A 20881-nucleotide genomic window follows, 5' to 3' on the forward strand; every position below is an offset into this window, starting at 1 on the left:
CAGCAAAGTCGCGCAGAATGTAGATGGAAAAAATGGAGAACAAGTGTACTGCACCAACAGGGCTCACGATCGATCTTCTATCTATTAGTCAAGTGATGATACTGATGTAAACCGGTCCCGGTGGTAGATAATCACTGGAGAATGGAACGGCACTCAGCTCCTAATCAAGTAGAGGAGCCCAGTCTCGTAGACTCTGTATATGTGTTACGGCAAATCCTCGCCCACCTTTATCACAAAGGTCTGTCACTATCCAACATATGCGCATATCATGACTGCCTCCTTGCCGGGGTCTTCCCATAGGGCAGGGACAGTAGCGTCATCTGTATCGGTCGTGACCGTAAGAGTTAACAATACTGCGTAGATTAAGATCTGAGCTTGGTTAGCTGATTGGGGGAGGGTGGTGGCTTGAAGTAGGGTATCATTGGGTATGGGATGGCTGGAGGTTCCAAGCAGGTGTAGGGTGGTGGCTAAGGTTAGAGAGGTGTGAGGTAGGACATATGGACCATGGGGAGAGTGGGTGTAGATAGGGATGGTGACGTAGGGTGTGTGAGTGGAGTTAGGAAAGAGTGAGTTCACGGGGTTCAAATCTGCTATAAAGCAATGAGTTAAGTAGGGTGAACGGCAGTGAAGAAGGTTAGGGTGAGGTATTTGAGGGGGAACAAAGGTGAGGTAGTTCGGTGGGTGTCAGTAGAGAGGTGTTTGGCTGGATTAACAGACGGAGCAAAGTAGGAAGGGAAGAGGTCTATTTAAATAGCAGTGAGAGAGGCTGGGTTGAGGTAGGGTGGGGGAAGAGTGTGGCTATGGCAAGGTTATGGTTGGTGGGGGAAGAAGGGGTTGAGGTAGGTTGATTGAAGGCAGAGAGGGTGAGGTAGGTGGGCATTGGCGGTAGAGTGGGTGAGATAGGTAGGCTGCAGAGTGATAGAAAGAGGTGAAATTGGGTGGGTTAGGGAAGAGAGGGGTGAGGTAAGGTGAGTGTGCGGTGGGTGAGACGGTAGATTAGGTGGGTGACACATGTAATGGTCGAATAGAGCAGGAGAGTGGAGGTAGCGATGGGCATAGTAGGTTGAGGGGATGGGATAGAGACTTGTGAGGTTTAGTGTTTGGGGATAATATTGACTTATTTAATGTTTGGTTGGATAGAGTTACTGAGGTAGAGAAAGTGGGGTACAATGGTAGGGCTGAGGTCAGTGAGCTAGTCTGGGTGAGGTAGAGAGGAGTGGGGCAGAGTGGGATGGTGTAACCAGGGCATAGTAGGTTGTGTTGTAAGACGTGTTAAGGAAGAGAGCGGTGAAGCTGGGCTGGGAGGTTGTAGAAAGGGGCATGGTTTGGTTGGAAGAGATAGAGTGGGCTAGATAATGATGATGTTGGATTGGTAAGAGTAGTCAGGTGTGAGTCGATGGGTGTGGAGGGGCTGGGGTAAACCGGTATGTGGTAAAGTGGGTCGAGGAGAGAAAGGTCTGGTAAATAATGGTAGGTGAAGGGTAGGGTGAGGATGAGATGGGTGGGGTAGATTGGGGTGGGGTAGATTGGGTAGAGTGATGAGGAGTGGAATAGAGTGGGAGAGGTAGAGAATGGTGATGCTGGATTGGTAGAGGTAGACAAGTGTGGTGCAGAGCGGGCAGGTGCAGATGTGCTGCGGTAAACTGGTATGTGGTAAAGGGGGTAGAGCATACAAGATGTAGGGAAGGGGGTAGGGAGGGGTAGTGTGGATTCGGCAGGGTGAAGATGAGGGGATTAGAGGCAGAGGGGTAGATAATGGGGAAACAGTGGATGGGGTATAGAAGGGCGAATTGGGTAAGGTCGAGTAGGTCAGGGTAGAGAGGGGGGTTAGAGTAAATAGGGTAAAGAGGAGTGAGGTACAGTGATTGAAGTAGGGTAGGTGGGGCAATGTACACAGGGACAGAGAGGAGTATGGTGGGATGGATTGGTGGGTTAGAGAGTGGTGAGTAAGTGCAATTTGGTGTAGGTTGAGATGGTTACTCCGTCCACCCTGGACACTCAACATAATACGGGTATGGGAGGGAAAATCTTTGAGAGATGAAAAACTGCAGGCCTCTGCCATACCACACCATCACCCACTGCCCCTCCTTCTTTCCTTTCCAGGCACAAACTCATCCCATTGCCTGTGCTCACAGGCTGTGCAGATTAAGGAAGTGGGTTCGAGGAGTTAGTTCTGGGGGTGCCCACTACTGAGCAGGGGGTCAGGGGCGACCATATGGATCAGTGGCAATGCACTGGGAAATGGAGAAGCCAGAACACATCTTACAAAGCTCCCCATTGGAGAAAACTGTTAAATAGGCCATCATTGGCTCATGCGGTAAAGTATGCTGAAAAAGAAGGTTCAGTACTTAGGCTATTTCATGCACAATCATTGCCACTTGATATGCCAACCATATATTCTCCCTTCAAAACACCCTGGGCCTCATTGCGAGTTTGGCGGCAGCCATGGAGCTATTAGCTCCATGGCTGCCGCCAAACGGGGCTCCTTTACCCGGTTTCCCAGAATGAGGAATTACCGGGCCATTCCGAATTCGGAGGGCCGAGTAATTCCTCCCTCTGGGAACCCAGGCCCGGACCTTCCCCATTCCCATCTGAGCCCCCATAGGGCTCAATGGGAATGGGAGAGGGAGCTAACAACGGGCCGATTACGACCGCCCTGTTGTTAGCTCCCTCTTCCCCCACACGGGACCCGGTAAGGACGCCTGGTTTTACCAGGCGTCCTTACCGGGTCCCGCTTGGGGACCTCATAATTACGCGGGACTGGTTTAACGGGTCCGACTCTATTAACGGAGCCTGTTAACCCATTCCGCGAAACTTATAATGAGGCCCCCTGTCTCTTCTATGCCAAAAAAGCTGTATTCTCTGATCATTATGAGAGGTCAAGCTTTGGATTGAGAATTGGCGATGTGTGCCTTATAGCTAAACCCTGTTGGCATTTGCTCAAGAAACTATACTGCATACTCAAAGGAACACCTCCCCTGGTTTTGTCTTTACAGATGGACCTATAGTGTACAAAGCCTACTTGAAGACAGAGTACAGCGACGAAAACCTAGAGTTTTGGATTGCCTGTGAAAAGTACAAGAGGATTAAATGCCGATGGAAAAGGGCTGCAAGAGCAAGGAAACTTTTCAAGCTCTACATTCGGCCGAATGCACCGCGAGAGGTAAAGTTACATGGATGCGCGGCCCATACACAAAGCACATCTAGCGATCTTGCACGCAACTGTGATGTGTGTATTTAGAATCAAGAACCCTGAAAGATCGTGTTTGCAGCTGCACTCTGCAAATAACCTCATGACTCTGCATGCTGTTGCACCGTTACTTACATTTGTGAGGGCACACTATTCGTTAGCTCCTCTGAGGCCCTAAAACTCCCACAGGCCTCACATATATTCTGCAGGCCATAGTCAACACAGAACCTTTTCAATAATGCATGGAACCCCATACACCCATCACCGCCTCTTCGGTTTCGAAGGTATTTGCCAGAATGCTGGCACCTGTACATTTCAGAAAAATAATGTTACACTCTCCAGGTTAGAAACCCTTCTAGTTTTTCTTGTCTTTTCATTTCTAGTTAAACATTCTATAGGTGACAGAATACTTCTTGGTCAATACAGCATCAGGCAATTTAGGAGAAGTGATAGGTACGGTTATTGTCCTTCAACCCCGAGAGATCAATGACGATGTATGATCCTCTGACCAATGTAAACGGTCTCGCCAAAATAGTTGTTAGCACAGTTATACCATGTAACCTTGTCCATTTGTGTAGTATTCCCCCGTGTCATTTATCACATGGCCACTGAATGTGCCTCGAAATTCTGTAGCCTTCTAATATGCTCACTTGCGAGTGAATCCAGCTGCCACAGGAAATATGCAATCCATAAATAAAGGATACATGAATAGAAACAATAATGTTGGCATTTATATTATATTGGCCACCTCCTGCTTTATATATATATATATTAATATTATATGATATATTACTGGATCATCCAGGTCACATAACATCGTCACTAAAGTGTATACAAGTGGGATAGAAATAGAGTATTCTGCATTAAAAACCACTTTGTGTGCATTTGTGTGTGCATACTTGAAGCAAAGGATGCTTTTCCTTACAACCGGGTTACTATGTTAATCTCTGGGTTGCCTATCTACTTTGCTTTATTGCCTTTTTCTATTTTTGGCGTTTACCGTTCTCAAAGACAGAAATATCACCACTTAATCTGTTTTCCATTTGTGTATCTCTATTGCTCAGTTTCAGCCTTAATTCGTTCTTCCATAAAATGTACTACAACTGAAATTAAATAGAAAAGATAGACAAGAACTGCCCACGTTTGAGCCAAAACGAATACCATAGAATGGAAAAGTCATTGGGCCTCATTACGACCCTGGCGGTAGCCGTGCCGATAAAAACGGCACAGCTGCCACAGGAGTTGCTTTTTTTTCCGGCACCTGGCAATGTGGAATTACCGGGGAATTACAGCCCCGGTGTTCCCGGTAATTCACCATTGGCAGGCGCCGGAAAAAATTACTCCCCATTGCCATTCGATTCCCATAGGACTCAATGGGAATGGGGAGGCAGGAAGCACGGCACGGTTCTAACGGTGCCGGTGCTTCCATCAAAGTCTGCGAGCGGGTGCCGTTCCGACCACCAGGTCAGACCTGGTGGGAGGGACGGCACCCACCGGCAGGACTCGGAGTGTGCCGGTCTGGTAGCAATGGTGCCGTTAGCTTACCGGGACTGTTGTTACCGGACCGGCATACTCATAATGAGGCATTGTGTTGTGCTGTGTTACAAAGATTTTATAATGCCACCAATGTGATCCCAGTGTGCCAACCCTTGTCTAAAGGTCGGGACATCGAGATTATGGTCTGCCGAGTAAGAAGAGAAGTGATAATGGTGCCGGGAAAAGAGGGGTCAAATGAAACCGACGGATATTGAAGAAGAGGGGGATCAGTTTAATGAGAGGGAGATACGATTTAGTGGGCATATGGGTGCATGTTCATTCAGCAGATTTGCATCTGGAGTGCAGACAATCTAAAGGGTACATTCAAAGGTGTCTGGAAGAGCAGGGAGTATTTTATTGAATGCAGTTTTAAGAAAGATGCAAGTATAACATCATAGTAATATGGAACAAACTGTTGCTTTTTGTTGTCAGGAAATTGATTTAACTTTTTTCCCAAATCAAACTCTAGAATAGTAATCCTGGGATTGCCAAGCCTGGAGGCAAAGACTGGTCAGGTCAAGAATTGACTGTGTTATAGGTAAATGTGAATGCAAACAGAGAGTAGAATATAGGTATACAATGGGCATCTGTCCATCCCTATGCAGAGAAAGCCTGGCACCCAAGTAGAATTAAGTGTTATATCCCTAGTGTGTGAAATGTTTTAGTGGGTAAAGTTTAGGGAACAAAATAAACTACACATGCCTAGCAGAATAGGCACACGCATGGAAAGGGCGAGGTAGAGGCATCATATTAACGATCACAGTTGTCACTAATATAGCTGAACATGGGAAGACTTTCCGCAAGTACCTTAGGTATGTAAGGAATTTCAATCCGGCACACACCCAAGTCTCGCCTAGCAATGTAGTGCGCAATGAAACCCTTATTTATGTTGGTCTATAAATTCAATATTGTGAATGATATACTTCTCATATCACACCCGTCTCAAAACAACCCCAGGTCACACTGAACCAGGAATCAGGCTAGTTTGTAAAGGTAAATATTTATTTTATTTATTTAATATTCAAATAACACATTAGTTTAATATATATTTATATATTGGACAGCAATCATCAAGGGGTGACAATACAATTCAGAAATAAGCAAAGCAATTGAATTAACTTATACTAATGCAGAATAGAAACACAGGAAAAAGAACAGTTTTGTTTTGTACACAAATAGCATTTAGGTTACTATTTCCCCCTGCAAAGTACTGAAGTACAAACAACCAAACCTACACAAAGGTGAGTAACAAGCAGGTATTCAGGATTGAAAGACAATATCTAGAGTTACATGCAATCTTCCCTCCGCCAACAAAAGAGAAAAACGTTTTTGTCAAATAACAAGTTTAAAATGACAGATTAAATTTGCTTTGTATAATAAATGCAGAAGGGTGCAAAAAGGCTTAAATGGAGAAAAAGTCTAACTAAAGCATCACTAAACAGGTCTCATACACATGAGCTTGAATATAAACAACAGTGCACACTTTTAGATCAAGATGGGATGGAAAAAGCATTTTGAAATGGGCAAAAGACACATGTAAGTTTGGCTAAATTGCAAATTTGCAGAAAACTGTTACTAAGTGATATTGGAGACGATGTAGCTAAGGGTCTTAGGTATCAGTGAGAGTTGACATTTCGTTTCTATCTTTAAAACTGGAGAAGTTATAGAGGTTTTAGTAAGAGGCATTTTTGCAAAATAGGCACAAACATGAAAACAGAGATTCGGTTTTAAAATGACAGATAGGTTTTCTTATACTATATTAAGGACTATGAAAAAGAGGATGCCACACATGAAACTTCATAGCTATGTGGCCAGCGCAACCAGTCCGTGGTGGATACTCGATTTCTGGGATTTACTTTAGTTATTCAAACTCACTAGGGAGTTATGGTTGTGGAACACAGATGAGAAAATCAGCGCAGGAAGGATTCTAACAATAATATGGTTGTGAATTAAAGATGGGTTGGGTTGAGATTGGGATAATACATTACAGATATGCTATGGGTTACTGTTCTTCCAGTTATATTTACAGTCCTTTATAATTAAATTGGACCTTCAGCTCTGGTCAAGGAATCAGGTCAGGTCTACTGGCAGCAGGGCACCTCTGGCGGGATTGAGCCAGCAAGGCGGTTCTGGTCAATTTTGGACTGCACCTCAGACTGGATTTGGATGGGCCCTTCTGGTCACTGGACACAGCAGATTACAGGATGCACGTTTCAGCGGGCAAGCCTTAATTGTAGGAAGCCAAACTGGATCAGAATTATTCTTTTAAGTTTTGGAGATTTGCAATTGGGTCTAGCTAGCAAGAGTTCTGCAATGCTAAAGTCTGGATCTTCAAAGAAATCTGGATACTCAAGGAATTCTGGAGTCAGCTACAAGATGAAGAGTTATAAAATAAGGTGCTGCACTGACATTTGAATGGGTTCTGGAATCAGTGTGTGTCTATGTGTAGTGAGACTCGTATATTTATACATTACGAAGTTTATGGCATGGGCAGAACTTCATAAACAAACCCCCATGTCTGTGAGTGGCTACAGGCATGTGCTATGTCCTGGTTGGCGGTTTGAACAGAGCTGTCATCTTTACAATGGGGTTTAGGAACTCCCACCTTGATTTTTACCAAAACCCTAACATTATGTACCCTAATAAAATTGGACACATATGTTTAATTTTTGATTGTCTACATTCATATTCAATCCCCATCCGTGTGCGAGCTGTCTTTCTCATTCTCCAGATTTTTTATCAATTTCAACTATAACGGTTTAGATTAATCATTTCTATTTTGGTACATTTCTGGGTACTTATCAGTGGATCATGTACATACAATTTTAAGTTTGCAACATTGATCGTTCTGCTACAATAAGACATTTTTCAGAACTTTGGTTCCATAAATGGTACACGTTTCATCAATGTCTTCAAATCACAAGGCTGAAATTAGTTTAATGTCTACCAATTTTCATATTTGTTCCTCTTTGTTCCTCTTTAGGTTGCTCAGTTAAAGAGTTCTAAACTTTAATCAAACCTAAGGATTTAACATCAAAGATCTCCTTTTTAACCTCCCCTTCTCAGGTAGCAGCTTTCCAGTCTTTTGATCGGGGGGGGTGTGTTTCCTTCCTGGAGGGGGAAGTTCCAGCCCCTCACAGCAGAGGTCAATGCTCAGCCTGTCCTTTGTTCTTTGGCTCAGCCCCAGACGAAAGTCTACTGAGGTCCCATTGTACTGCTTGTTGTCATTATGCGGGAACTATTAGCATCACTTAAGCCTTCCTGTATCACGTCTCCGGATTTTCCCCTTCTGGGTTTCCAGTTGGCTCCTCTATTTGCCACAAAATATGCCTGGGATGGCAACTCTTTAGCTGGTTTATGTGGACCCACTTCTCTTCCCCCTCTGTCAAATTGCCCTTGGGGATGCGGATTCTGTAGGCAACTGGCGAGATTCTGTCCACAATTTCAAAAGGACCCCGCCAACTCGGGAGGAATATGCGCTCCTTCACTTGGTTCCTTAGGAAATAGTACAAGTAGATCTAGTCTCCTACTTGATATTCCTTTTTAGTTGTCTTAAGGTCATAGTGGGTCTTCATACTGTCTGCAGATCTTTCTAGATTTCGCTGAGAATACGCAAAAGCATGTTGAAGGTGTTTTCTCAGATTCTCAACATAGTCATGAGGTGTGGAGGCATTTATCAAGGTCTGCTCTTGGGTTCTGTAGAGCAGATGCTGGGGTCGCACCATCCTTCGCCCAGTCATCAACTGAAATGGAGACATTTTTGTTGCAGAAGAAGGGGTAGATCTGATGGCCATCAGTACAAGGGGTAATCGAATGTCCCAACTTGGCCCAGAATCTGCTACATTTTTTTTAATATGCTCACAATCGTTTTATTGTACCTCTCAACTACACCACTAGAGGACTATTGGTAAGCAATGTGTAATTTCCTTTTTACCCCAAGTATCTCCCAAATCCTTGTCATCACTTCGCTAGTGAAGTGACTACCTCGGTCTGACGCAATCCTTTGGGGTAGTCCAAAACGTGAGAACATGTGATTGATCATCAGGGCAGCTGCTGTTTCTGCTTTGCAATTTGGGGCCGGGAGACATTTAACCCATTAAGTAAAAACGCATGTTATGGTTAACATGTACTTGTTCCCCCTAGAGCAGCGAATCAAGATTTCTAATGTCGTATGAAACCCCGATGACCGGCGATGGCTGCATCATGGGCGTGACTTAGGATCAGGCTTCAGAAGAGGTAGGGGCCACACACTGGTCATGGTCAGATATGGATCTCCTCACCAACAAACCGTCTTGGATTTGGAACGTTTTTGGACATTTCATCAACACTCTGAGGTCCTCTTTCCCAATGCAATCAGTATCCGTCAGGGGAAAGTTCTCAGGGTCCTCAATGTCTTGATAAAACTTACCAATTATTGGATCCCCTTTTTTGAGCCGTAATCAAATCAGCATCTTGGGTCTCCTTACTCCACTGGGCAGTTGAGAGTTCATTGTGAGCATTTGTCTGGGACCTAGCGATAGCAGTGACCTGGATTTCCCCCAATAGGGACTCATAGATCCCCTTGGATGGTGCCAGTTTTGGCCAGCTGATCAGCTAGGTCATTTCCAGTTTTGTCTGGTCCCTCTACTTTAGAATGACACTTGATCCTTTTCCAGTAGATTGTCATCCCGCTAGAGGTGACCAGATCATCAATATTCTGTATTAGTTTTCCATGTTTTAGTGGTTTATTGTTAGCACATAGCATGCCTCTGGTTTTCCAATTAACCAGGTGCTCCATGAACCCGTTCCGGACATAATCTGAATCAGCGATTATGACCAGTTCGTGGAGTTGGTGTTGGACATAAGTGATGATGGATTGATGCACAGCCATCAGCTCTGCAATTTGACTACTACGGGGACCGTTTTTGTACCCAGCGTAGGGGTTTTGGGGCATCATTCACCCATGCATTCTCCACACTGGCCACAAGTTCCTTTTCCCTGTTGTTGTCAACATGGTAGGAGCACCCATCCACATAGACTTTGTGTGGTGAATTAGGATAAACCTCTATGTTGTCCTTGATTTTAAGACTTTTGTCCTCTAGGCAGCTTTCTCTGGCACAATTATGCAAGTCAGCCAGACTTTGCGCAAGGGGACACTTCTTGTTTTGGCCATATCTGACCTCCACAGGAAATCCTTGCATTGATAGAATCCAGGAAGTAATTCGGGAATTACTCACATTTCCGGCCCGGATTCTGCCACTTTGAAGATATTGCAGAGGCTTTTGTGGAGTCCCCACTATTATGTGTTTGTTCCCCCTGGATGAACGGGTGGTAATTCTTCAATGCCCACACCGTTGCCAGGAGTGCCTTCTCACAATCATTGAATTTTTCCTCCAAAGAGGATAAAGGCTTACTCGCATAGGAGATGACTTTATTGACCTTGTCATGCTTTTGGTATAATACTGCAGTCAAGCATGTATTTGAGAACCCTGTCTCCAAGAAGAACTCCTTTGTTTTTGACAGGGTAAGCTAGGCAAGGCGCTTGTGAGGGGCTTCTTTTGAGTTGTCTTACTGCCTCGGCTTGTTCTGGACCACACTCCCACTTGACTCCCCCCTTCAACAGATGGATCAGGGGTTTTGTGATCTCTGTGTAATCCTCAATGAACTTTCTGCTGTAATTAGTCAGTCCAAGGATGCTCCTTAGCTCCTGCAGAGTTGTGAGGTATTTTCGTTTCTAGATTGCTTCTTATTTCTGTTCCTGGGGACAGAGGCCCTCAGGAGTTATCTCATGCCCCAAGAATTTGACACGGGTACTGCACCACTGCGCCTTTTGGAAAGATAGTTTGCTCCAGCAGCCCTCAACTCTGTCAGAACATAACGGATCTCCACTATGTGTTCCTCCACAGATGAGCTTTTGATTAGGACATCATCTACATTGGCCAGGTTACCCCTTTCACCCAAGTCAGACATGGCCTTATCCAAAAAGATATTAAATTAATTGCCGGAGTTGATGTATCCAAAGGGAGTCCGGGTCCAAGTGCACTGCTGTCCCCCAAAGGTAAAGGCCAGCTTGTATTGGTCCTCCCTACTTATAGGTACAGTCCAGTACCCATTGGTCAGGTCAATGGCAGTGTATACCTTTGACCCCTGGATCTGAGCCAGCCCTTGGTCAATGTAGGGAAGAGGCCATCGGGAAGTGTGGACCCGTTTGTTCAGCTCCCTTAGGTCAGCACAGAGTCTCCACTGGCCGTTTGGCTTCAAAATCCCTAGCACCGGATTATTGAAGGTGCTGTGGACTGGACGAATTATCCCACGGGACTCAAGGTTTTTATTTATTTCTGTGAGGGACTCCATAAATGCGAGAGGCAAGCAATATTGCTTCACACTGGAGTCATGCCAGGGTCCGTGGGAATTGTTGTATGGATTTTGGTGCAACCACAGTCATATGAGTCCACCACAAAGAGATCCTGAAAATCTAAGAAAACTTGTTTCAATTTGTGCTTCTGCTCCAGAGTCTCACAGGCATCAGCTAGGTTGACTCTCTCCTCAACCATCTGCCTGAAGCCCGGAAAGACTTCTGGTTTGGCTATCTCAGCGGCTTCCTCCAGCTTGGTGGAGAAGTCCCTGGTTAAAGTACTGACTTGGACTGATGGCTTCAGGTGGGGAAGGCAGTCCTAGTGGACTTGAAAGATCACCTCATCCCTCCTGAAGTCACAGATCACTTCTTCCTTACCATAAGGGTAGGAAGAGTACACCAGGATATTCCTCCCATGCCGGGTGAAGATCCTATCTGGTGTTGTGTCATTGTCGATATTGCTGTCCAGACAGTCATTGGAGATTGGTCCTATCAGTTCATTACCTAAATCTATGGAAAAATGTTGGTCATCAACCGCCATTCCAATAATGGTGCCTGCGCCCAGAGTGATACTCTTTAGGTCACTGTTATGCACCATATTGGAATGGTGGCATGTTCTGTATTGACTAGTGGTGTTGGGTTTAACCACAACCCTTGCTGTTGGAAATGGGCATTGAGGTGAACATATGCATCAGGATTTTGCAGTTTCTGTCCTCTTTTAATTTTTACTTCATGTGTGAATTGTCGGGTCCATTCTGGGATGGTGACTTCCTCTCCAATCTGAACTTCAACTGCATATGGCAGCAGTTGAGCTGGCTGAAATGCTTTCTCTGGATCATCAAAGTCCATGGGATTACCCGCTAATCGGGGCCAGGCTTTGAAGTTTATTAGGTCCAAACTAATGGCAAAACGATTGAGAATGTCACTCCCTAAATAAAATGCAGCTGGGACATCTCGCACGACCCAACAATCATGGACTATGATCTTGTTGCCTAAGGACATTTTGAGCATACACCTGCTAGGCAGGAGATGTTTGGAATTAGGAGATTCCAGGTCCATTTCCCATTTGTCTGTCAATTTAAAGGTGGGAATGGCTGGATCTTTTGGGAGTTTTCGGAACATGCCTTCGCTGATGAAGCACTTACCGTTGTGCACACACACTTCCCCCCATTTAACTGAATAGGGATGAACAACTGTTCTCCAATTTTCTGAATGTCAGCCGAGATTTAAGCTGGTTTCTCATTATTTTGGACTATAGAAGTGGGATTTTCTGATTGTAAATTGGTATAGAATTTCAGAGTATTTCCTTCCAGTGTGGAATGCTACTTGAGACTGGAAGGAAGGTTGATTTTCAGAAATAGGGAGGACTTCCCGTCACCAGTTTGTTGCCCTACTGCAATTACTGTCATGTCAGGGCTTCTGTTGTTTTGAAAGTGGAATTCAATTTGGTCAGGGTTTTGATCAACCATGTGGCATGTGCCATTTAGTCTAACATGGTTGACGCTTTGTTTTAATTTAATTGGTCGGTTAGTCTGGGCACAAAGGACCTTCTTTAAAAAATCTATTAGGGGAGACAATCTATACAGGATGTCATTCCCCAGTAAACATGGTGTGCCATCTGGAGTCACAACTAAGACCGTGTGTTTCACCTTGTGTGCCCAATTTTAATTTCTAAATCTGCAGTCCCCTCGACAGGAATTTAATTCCCATCGAAGTTCTGAAGTTGTCCAGGAGGAGGAGTGAGAGGGATCTGGTATCTCTCCCCCTTTCCTGAATCCAGCTGATCAAAGGCCCTTTTTGACAGAAGGGTGGCTTGGGATCCAGTGTCCACCAGTGTCAAAAATGGAGTTCCCCCATCCCCGAAGGAGAAGATTGTTTTCCCAGAGTCCACTGAGGACCCCTCTCCTTAAAATTGGAAGACTCTAACCTCCTCCACAAAATAGGTCTTTTTAGGTCCTTTATTTTTCCTACCCGCTCTCTGTTCCTTAGGTTGCAGACTTTCGGGGGCAGGAGATTCTGGTTCCGGTTCCTGGGTTTCCAGGGGCTTTTCAGAAGTGGGGAAGGAAGCTTCCTCTAAGGCTTTACACCCCCCTACCCCCTTTGCCTCCCCTGGGAACCGGTGGGTTGTCGGGGTTCTCTCCCCGTCATTGCTCTGGAGTTCCAGACACTTGATTTGAGGGGTTCTGGGTCACCATGTTCATCTGAGGTTCTGCTGAGCCTTCAACATGTGACCCAGATCCTGTGACAAGTTCTGGACATGGTGCTGCAGTTGGGACACCCTCTCTGGCTCGTATGGGGGTCTCTGGTCCATGCTAGGTGGATCACGGGAAGGGTAACTGTCCCTTCTCCCATAATACCCTTTGTTGGGATAGTTCTGGCAAACCTCCACTCTTGGCCTCCCCTCTCCCGGATTGGGCTGTCTGGGCTCAGGAAAGTGGGGAAAGAAAGGAGGGTTGTTTTGGGGGTTGAAGCTTGGTGGGTACAGGGGAAAGAAGCTCAACCCAGCATTTGGGGGATTACTGCTCTCCTGGGGAAAGTTAGGAGGGATGTTTCCTGGGTTGCTAGCTACCTGGTTGGATTACCCCCCCATAGGCTGGGGGAGTCCACACATAGCCCAGGATGGGTCTGTTACCCTTGTAACAGGGGCTTATATATTCAGGGGAGTTAGGGGTCCCATTTGTGGGATTTCTTCCCTGGCTACCTGTTCGGGATTGGCCAAAGGGCCTTCTGGGTCTTTGGTTAGAAGGATTTTGCGCAGGAATATTTTTAGACCCCACATCTAAAATGTGGGCAACCTTAACCTCTGCCACCTTAGCAGCAGCAGGGGGGTTGGCTGGTTTGGGGTTTTTATTTGTACTTCTATTCTCTACCGGTTTCTGCACTTCATAAATACAAGTCGCCTGTTCAATGACCCAGTCTAGTGATCTCTTCTCGTGAAAGTCCCTCACCAGCTGGGTCATGATGTATTTAGGGAGTGCATGAAAGAAGGTATTAATGAACTCCCAACTGTCTGTGCGCACCCTCCTGGTGGTCTGCACAAAGGCACATTTTAATTCTTGTACAAATTCTTATGGGGCCTGGTCTACCCCACATTGCAGATTGTAGGCCGCCTTGTGGGCCTCTTGGGGGTTCCTATGTACGGAAAAATGTTTTACGATGGCCGCCCTATAGGTGGACCATCTTCAGTGTTTCTGATCCTCCAGCCCTGCAAAGAAGCTGGAGTATTCAGGGGAAAATGTCCACTTGACATATTGAATGCAGCTCTGGCTATCTTTCAAATGGAAAGTATCCATCATTTGCTCGTATAACTCGAGGTGCTCCCAAACTGAATACTTGGTATTTTTATGATAGGGAGTTATGAGGCTCCTAACAGCCTTGATCTGTTTCAGGGGATATTTCAGTAGGGCCCTCTTTAGTGCCTCTTTAGGGCCTTTTTAGTCTTAGTCACCCCTATCCACTCATCCTCTGACTCAGAGGCACTGCCACAGGAGGTGGCTATCTGATCCTCTGGGCTCTCCCGGATTCTGCAAGCTTGGGAATGGCTTGCAGAATGTGAGGGCCTAGTCTCTTGGGAGCTGTGGCACTCAGAAGAGTCTTCTGACTCTCCCTTGCTCCCAGGATTGGCAGAGTACCCTCCCCCACTGTCCTAGCCGGGAAGAGGTATTTAAGATACTCTTTGTGGGCCTAGTTTCATGAGTAGACTAACCTTTGCATATTTACATTGCCCGGCACTAGTGACCAGTTATAATTATTAATGCTAAATTAGAACCAGCTTGCAGTGCCAGGGTCAAAGAGTTGTGAGGGAGACTTTGAGGACAACATTGATAACACCAGTTAAGGTCTGGCATTAGAGGGCTTTTAGCCACACATGACTAGTTCAGTATTACTAAATAGTAGGCGCTGAGGATACGTCCATGTAAAGTTGATCTTCAGTATGTAGGTTAACTGTTGGAAATACATTCCTGAGGCTGATACACTTGAAGTCATTTGGCCTTGCTGGCAATCCTTTGTTGATTTCCGGGGTGTGATGGTGGCCGGAGCCTTCTTAGTTGTTTGTTGGGTTCCTCGGCATAAGCCACATATATACCACCCTTTGCAACCACTGGACTGATCTGCAGTTGTCTAGTTAGGTTAACAGGTGGCAATAGAAAGGCACCAGATATCTTTGATAAAAACAGACCAGCTTACTGGACTACCTGATCTTTGTACAGGACTGAACAGGGCCACTATGGTTGTTGGATTTCCAAGTATGCTGGGACTGGCTCAAGAACCTGGTCAGTGTTGAGACCCAAAATGAAGTAAATGCATATGAAGCAAAAATCAGCTTTCTGTAGAATGGACGCACAAACCAGGGCCCTTTTCTACAAGCAAAAGAAATGCAGAAGGGGCAGCTGATACACTTGGGGATCCTTCATTCAGCCTTTACAAACCAAGTTAGGATTGCATCAAAATACACATTAATTTGTAGGAAATTGACCCCACTTGAAGCACTTTCCACAGCAAGTGCTCTGTTATATTGTGTTGCATTTGTGAAGTGCTTTGCTGCAAATGGAATCTCCTTGAAGTGCAAAAGGAGTCTCGATAAACATTACGTGTCAACATCTTAGCACCCTCGCCCCCCCAAACCTCCCAGCCCCGGAATCACCTACATAACCTACAATGCAAAACCCAACCACTGTTTCACATTGTCTTTCAAGAGAAGAATTGGCAGTTAAATGTGCACTACTACAGTCGAGAGGTCTGTCATATTGTCCTCAGGCTGTCCTGATCATCATGCTGAGAGGCAAGGGAAATAAGAGATGGGAGGACTAAGAAAGCCTCACGTGTGCCACACAGAGGACCATATTGTTTTACTGTTTACTTGTGTAGTACCTCCGAACTATCAGTATCTCTCAGTATCTCTCAAAAGACAGAAGGTAAGGAGGAGCATGAGGAAGGGAACCGAAAAGAGTCAATGTCTAAGGTGTTTTATATGTTATATCATGTGACATTTATATAGTACGTCAACAAAATTGTCAATATGTTAAATCATTGTGGTCTTTCTGGGAATGTGGTAGAGCATAGTCAGAACACTACATTATTAGAGTGTATTCTACCTGGCTGTAGATACAATATTTGTGAATGGCTCTTTTTGACAAAGGTTAAACAGAGCTTTGGAGCAATTGATTTAAACCCCACACAGAGTGTCAGGAAATAGCAAACATCACAGTTTTGAACCAGATCATCTTAACCTTGCCTTCATGCAAGACATGAGGAAATTAGAACGTTGTTGGTGCATTTTTTCAATTTTTAGCACTTCTGCAATGTTAAGGTAATCTGGACACTGGTATGTATGGGGTGGTTGACGGTGGTTTCAATGTATTTTTTAAAGTGCATTTCCCTAATGGAGAAAGTAACAGCACCATGTATTCCTTTGAGCCGTCAAAGAAGAGACTATAAGGTGTAACCATGCATGCAGGAATGATGGATCCATCCAAGCACACTCAACCAGTAACCCCTAGTTGTTTCTTGTGTCTATATGAACCACCACCATTTTCTCTGAGCATCGAGAATGATACAACATATAGAAATTCACTTGTAGAACAAGTCAACCCTCAATATAACTTCAAATCTACATTTTTTCAGATTAACATAGACAGCCCAACTAGAGAAGATATCATCCAGGAGCTTCAGGACTCCTCTCCTTACTGCTTTGAAGATGCCCAGAAGATTGTCTACCACCACATGGAGAGGGACTCCTACCCCAGGTTTCTACAGTCATCAATTTACCAGGGTTTTATCAGCAGATATAACCATCAGACTTAAAAGAACATTTTCTAACATTTACAGTGACTTTCCTCAGCGGGATCCATTAAGTCTTAATTTTTAATATGTCTCCTGATTACGTGCATCACAACATTCTTCCAAACTCTTATGGCACATTAACAGATGTGAGTGTTTCTCTGTGAATATATATGTATTTATTTCTGGAGGATCTGGTAGATAATTGAATAAATAGACATTGGAATTTAATGGAATGTTTGCAACTGTGGAGTTAAAGACCTGTATGTTGGCCACATCTAAAATGGGGAGAGGCGCAAGATCCTACTAAGGGCTACATGAAGCTGCCTCTGCCCTTCGGCACTTTTGCAACCCATAGTAGTCTACAGAGCTTCACCAAAGAAATGCTACAGCCCCTAAAAAGGCAGAAGAGATGATATTTCACTGGTCTTCTATATGACACAAAGACTGACTGCTCCAGGAATCTACGGAGCAAAACCTGCAACATACCCAAGAATGGTCTGCAAATTCCCTCAGTGAACATATCTGCTCCAAACATTTTAGTTTTGAAGAACCTTTTTTAATAAATAAATCTGATAGGTGAAGGGGATTTTCAGGACATCCAAATCTAGGGGAAAAGAGCCATGGACCTGGCTGTTTCCTGACTTTACCGGTTCTCCCTGATTGCCTGCTACCCCTACTGCCCTGCTTCTACCAGTGAGTGCTAAGTTAAAAGAACATGACGATTAGCAATGATTTTTCTTGCACTCGCCAATTGCAAATCCCTACTCATAGATATAGAGGAAATAGATTTGCTTGTACAAAAATGAGTATGACTCATTGCTTCCTTCATTTGTTCTTTATTCTTATATTTGTTTTTCAAATCCTAGATCATGTTTTATTCATTCAATTATTCAGACCAATACAAAGTTATGTTCATGTTTGTCTGATAAAATCTATGTTGCCCTCCTGCTCATTTATCACTGTTAATGGTGAACGTTTACTTCTTCTCATAAAACACACAAGTAGTTCATGTTTGGTTATCTTTTTAAGTCTCACTGTATACAGGTTTCCGACACTTTAGATCCTTATTTATTTAATCAAAATTTGAAGTGAAAAAGATAAAACAGATATTGTACAAGTGTAAAGTAAATGCATTGTCTGGTTAACTATAAATGTGTAAAGACATGTTCTACCTTATATACAGCTACACAGTTATAAAATAAATGTGTAACATGTGCACAGATGTAAAGTTATAAAGTAAAGAAATATAAGGTGTCCCTCTGTGATTGTGATCAGTAAATGCCTTTAGGTAGATTGGTAAATGGATGAGAAGAACGCATGTACTATGTACTTTGCTAAAGCTGACAGTTATGTCACAGAGTATGCAAAACCTATCAATGTGTAAAGAAGAGGCATGCAGAATGTGCCCCTATAAACGGCATGAAGAAATAGAGCTGGGTGAACCCCTGCCTACACAACCTCACAGGCTAAGCTGAATATTGCCAGATATGTGGTTGTTGTGCAGGATTTCCCAGAACCCATTGTCATCCCAAAATGGAGCCTAAAACCCAGCTCGAGATTTGGAATGCAAGGAATGCATTGGCAGGACAATCAAAAACAAGATCATTTCATGTGGACATTAGTATCCGTACCCTGGGATCTAGATCCTTGTAATTTGAAGGGGAAACCGGGCCTTGTGTAAAGAATGCTTGCATGGATAACAAGCCACAGTAGAGAAGGGACCAAGTAACTACAACATTTTGAACTAGAACAGCATAAATACAGATTGGAACATTATGTAAGTTGAGAAGGAGTTTAATACTAACTTTAGGGAATATATATGAGGTTCCAAGAAGGGTTTGAAGCCCTGATGACGAATACAAAGTTCAAAGCATGTTGTAGAGTTGGTAACTCTCGCGAGATCTCGCCACGGCAGCGAGGACCGCCCCCGCGCGCTTCGCGTGCATTACGGGAGCATCAGAGGACACGCCAGGACGCGTCTTGCCGGCTCCTCTGAGATTGGGGCATGGGGGCTTGCATCACGAGACATTTTAGTTCCACAGCCCTGCAGCAATTATTAGGCACGTTTGCCTAGCTGCCTGGCTCTTTATTACTTACATGTTCCCGGCAGATGTCCCGTATACAATAAAAGACATCCAGCCAGTAATCACGCCTCCTGTCATCTGTGCAAGAGTTTACTACATAAATTGGCGACGAGGATCACCACTGCAACCCACGTGGGAACATGCAAGGAGCGATGCCGCCACCCCCCTTCCTGCAAACTCCAGGTAGACCTGCCATCCCGTGGCCGCAATGGCAACCCCTTTTCACGACGTATGTAGAGGCGCTAGGAGGGGCGGGATTTTCAGCGGCACGTCATAGGGCTATGTTACTTAATGCCCTAGGAGTAGAAGGGCAGAGGGTGTTTGAGAGCCTCACCCCGATCCCGGTGGCAGGGGACAACGATGACGTCTTTAAGGAGGCAGTTAGGAGAATAGTGAAGAGATTTGCCAGTAAAGAAAACACGGTGTTGCATAGAATACGCTTTTACACCCGCAGACAAGAAATATCTGAACCAGTCGACGACTACGTCACCAAGCTGCGGGAACTGGCGGCGCTGTGCAGTTTCGGCAACAATGCTGAGAGCCTCATCTGTGATATGTTGACAGTCCACACCAATAGCAGAAAAGTACAAGATAAATTCATTGTGGAGAAAGAATTACAACTAGAGAAGGCGATCGAAATTGCCAGAGCGGTTGAAGAGACAGCGGGAAGACGAAAAGAACTCATGGGAACCCAGAGTTCTGCTGAAATCCAAGCAGTCACATTTCACTCAAAGAAAGAAAGACAGACACAAGACACGAGAGAGGGGAGAGGAGGTAAGAAAGAACCTCTGAAATGCCACAGGTGCACCAGCACGAAACACCTGGCGTTCGATAGGGAGTGCCCAGCCAGAGACAAAGAGTGCTCCATCTGCAAACACATTGGCCATTTCTCGTTGGTGTGTCGGTGGAGAAACAAGAAAGTTACCAGTGTAAATACGGATCACAACAGGGAGTGAGAATCGTCCTCAGAAGATGAGGGGAGACCCACAGTCATTATGGTAAACAGCACAAGGGCAAGAAGAGAAAAGCCCCATTGCACAATCAAAATTGACGGTCGAGAAACAAGAGTTATGGCGGACTCTGGTTCGGACCTCACCATAATACCCCTATGGACATACAAGGAAATGGTGGGAAAAGAAAAGGTCCAAGTTCTTACCACACGACACAAACCCACAGTTTTTGGTGGGGCGTCAGTTGAACTACTGGGATATATCAAAGGGAAGGTGGAGTTTAAAGGAAGAGAAACCACCACCAGAGTTTATTTCAGCCATGAAGGCCCAGCAGTACTGGGATGGGACGACCAAGACAAGCTAAAAATCAAACTGGACCCCAGCACAGAAGACCAGGTACTGTCTGCCTGCGCGAGGAATGGGCCCATTGTCAAGAGTGACTACCCAAAACTTTTCTCGGAGGAGCCAGGTCACATCAAGGGCTTTGTCCATAAAATAATGCTCAAAAAGAATGCCGACCCAGTCAAACATCGAGTGAGGCCTGTGCCAGTTACCGCAAGAGACACTCTCAGGAATCAATTGGACAAAATGAGAGCGGAGGGTGTCATTGAAGAAGTTGAAGCATCAGAATGGCTGAGCCCAGTAGTGCTTATAAAGAAACCGAACTCACAAGAGCTAAGGGTGTGTATCGACCTTCGCAGTTTAAACTTAGAGGTCATCACCGACAACTACCCACTACCAAGCATAAATGAACTCATTCTGTTGATGAAGGAAGCCAAAATTTTCTCAAAACTGGATTTGAGAAACGCATATCACCAAATACAATTGCATGAAGAGTCGAAACCCCTCACAGCATTCATCACACCATTTGGCACCTATCAGTTCACCAAGATGCCATTCGGCTTATCGTCGGCAGCATCAGCTTTTCAACGCATGATGGATGTCTTGCTACGAAAGGTCAAAAATGTCACGTATTTCCAGGACGACATCCTTGTGTACAGAG

General features: G+C 44.8%; 1 protein-coding gene across 2 annotated transcripts in view; it reads left to right on the forward strand.

The window, feature by feature from the left end:
- The window catches only part of RGS13 (regulator of G protein signaling 13), a 106396-nt gene extending 88296 nt beyond the window's left edge, over window positions 1-18100 (forward strand). The window contains exons 4-5 of one of the 2 annotated variants that reach the window (XM_069641346.1): window positions 2997-3163; window positions 16686-18100. In XM_069641346.1, the coding sequence (XP_069497447.1) occupies window positions 2997-3163; window positions 16686-16865 (347 nt within the window). In that variant the 3' untranslated portion in view covers window positions 16866-18100. The remainder of the gene's footprint in view (window positions 1-2996; window positions 3164-16685) is intronic. The other variant, XM_069641345.1, reaches the window with a different exon arrangement.
- The last annotated feature ends 2781 nt before the right edge of the window (window positions 18101-20881 follow it).

This window comes from Ambystoma mexicanum, chromosome 1q, assembly GCF_040938575.1.
Source record: "Ambystoma mexicanum isolate Mex_15411 chromosome 1q, UKY_AmexF1_1, whole genome shotgun sequence".
Classification (NCBI taxonomy): Eukaryota; Metazoa; Chordata; class Amphibia; order Caudata; family Ambystomatidae; genus Ambystoma; species Ambystoma mexicanum.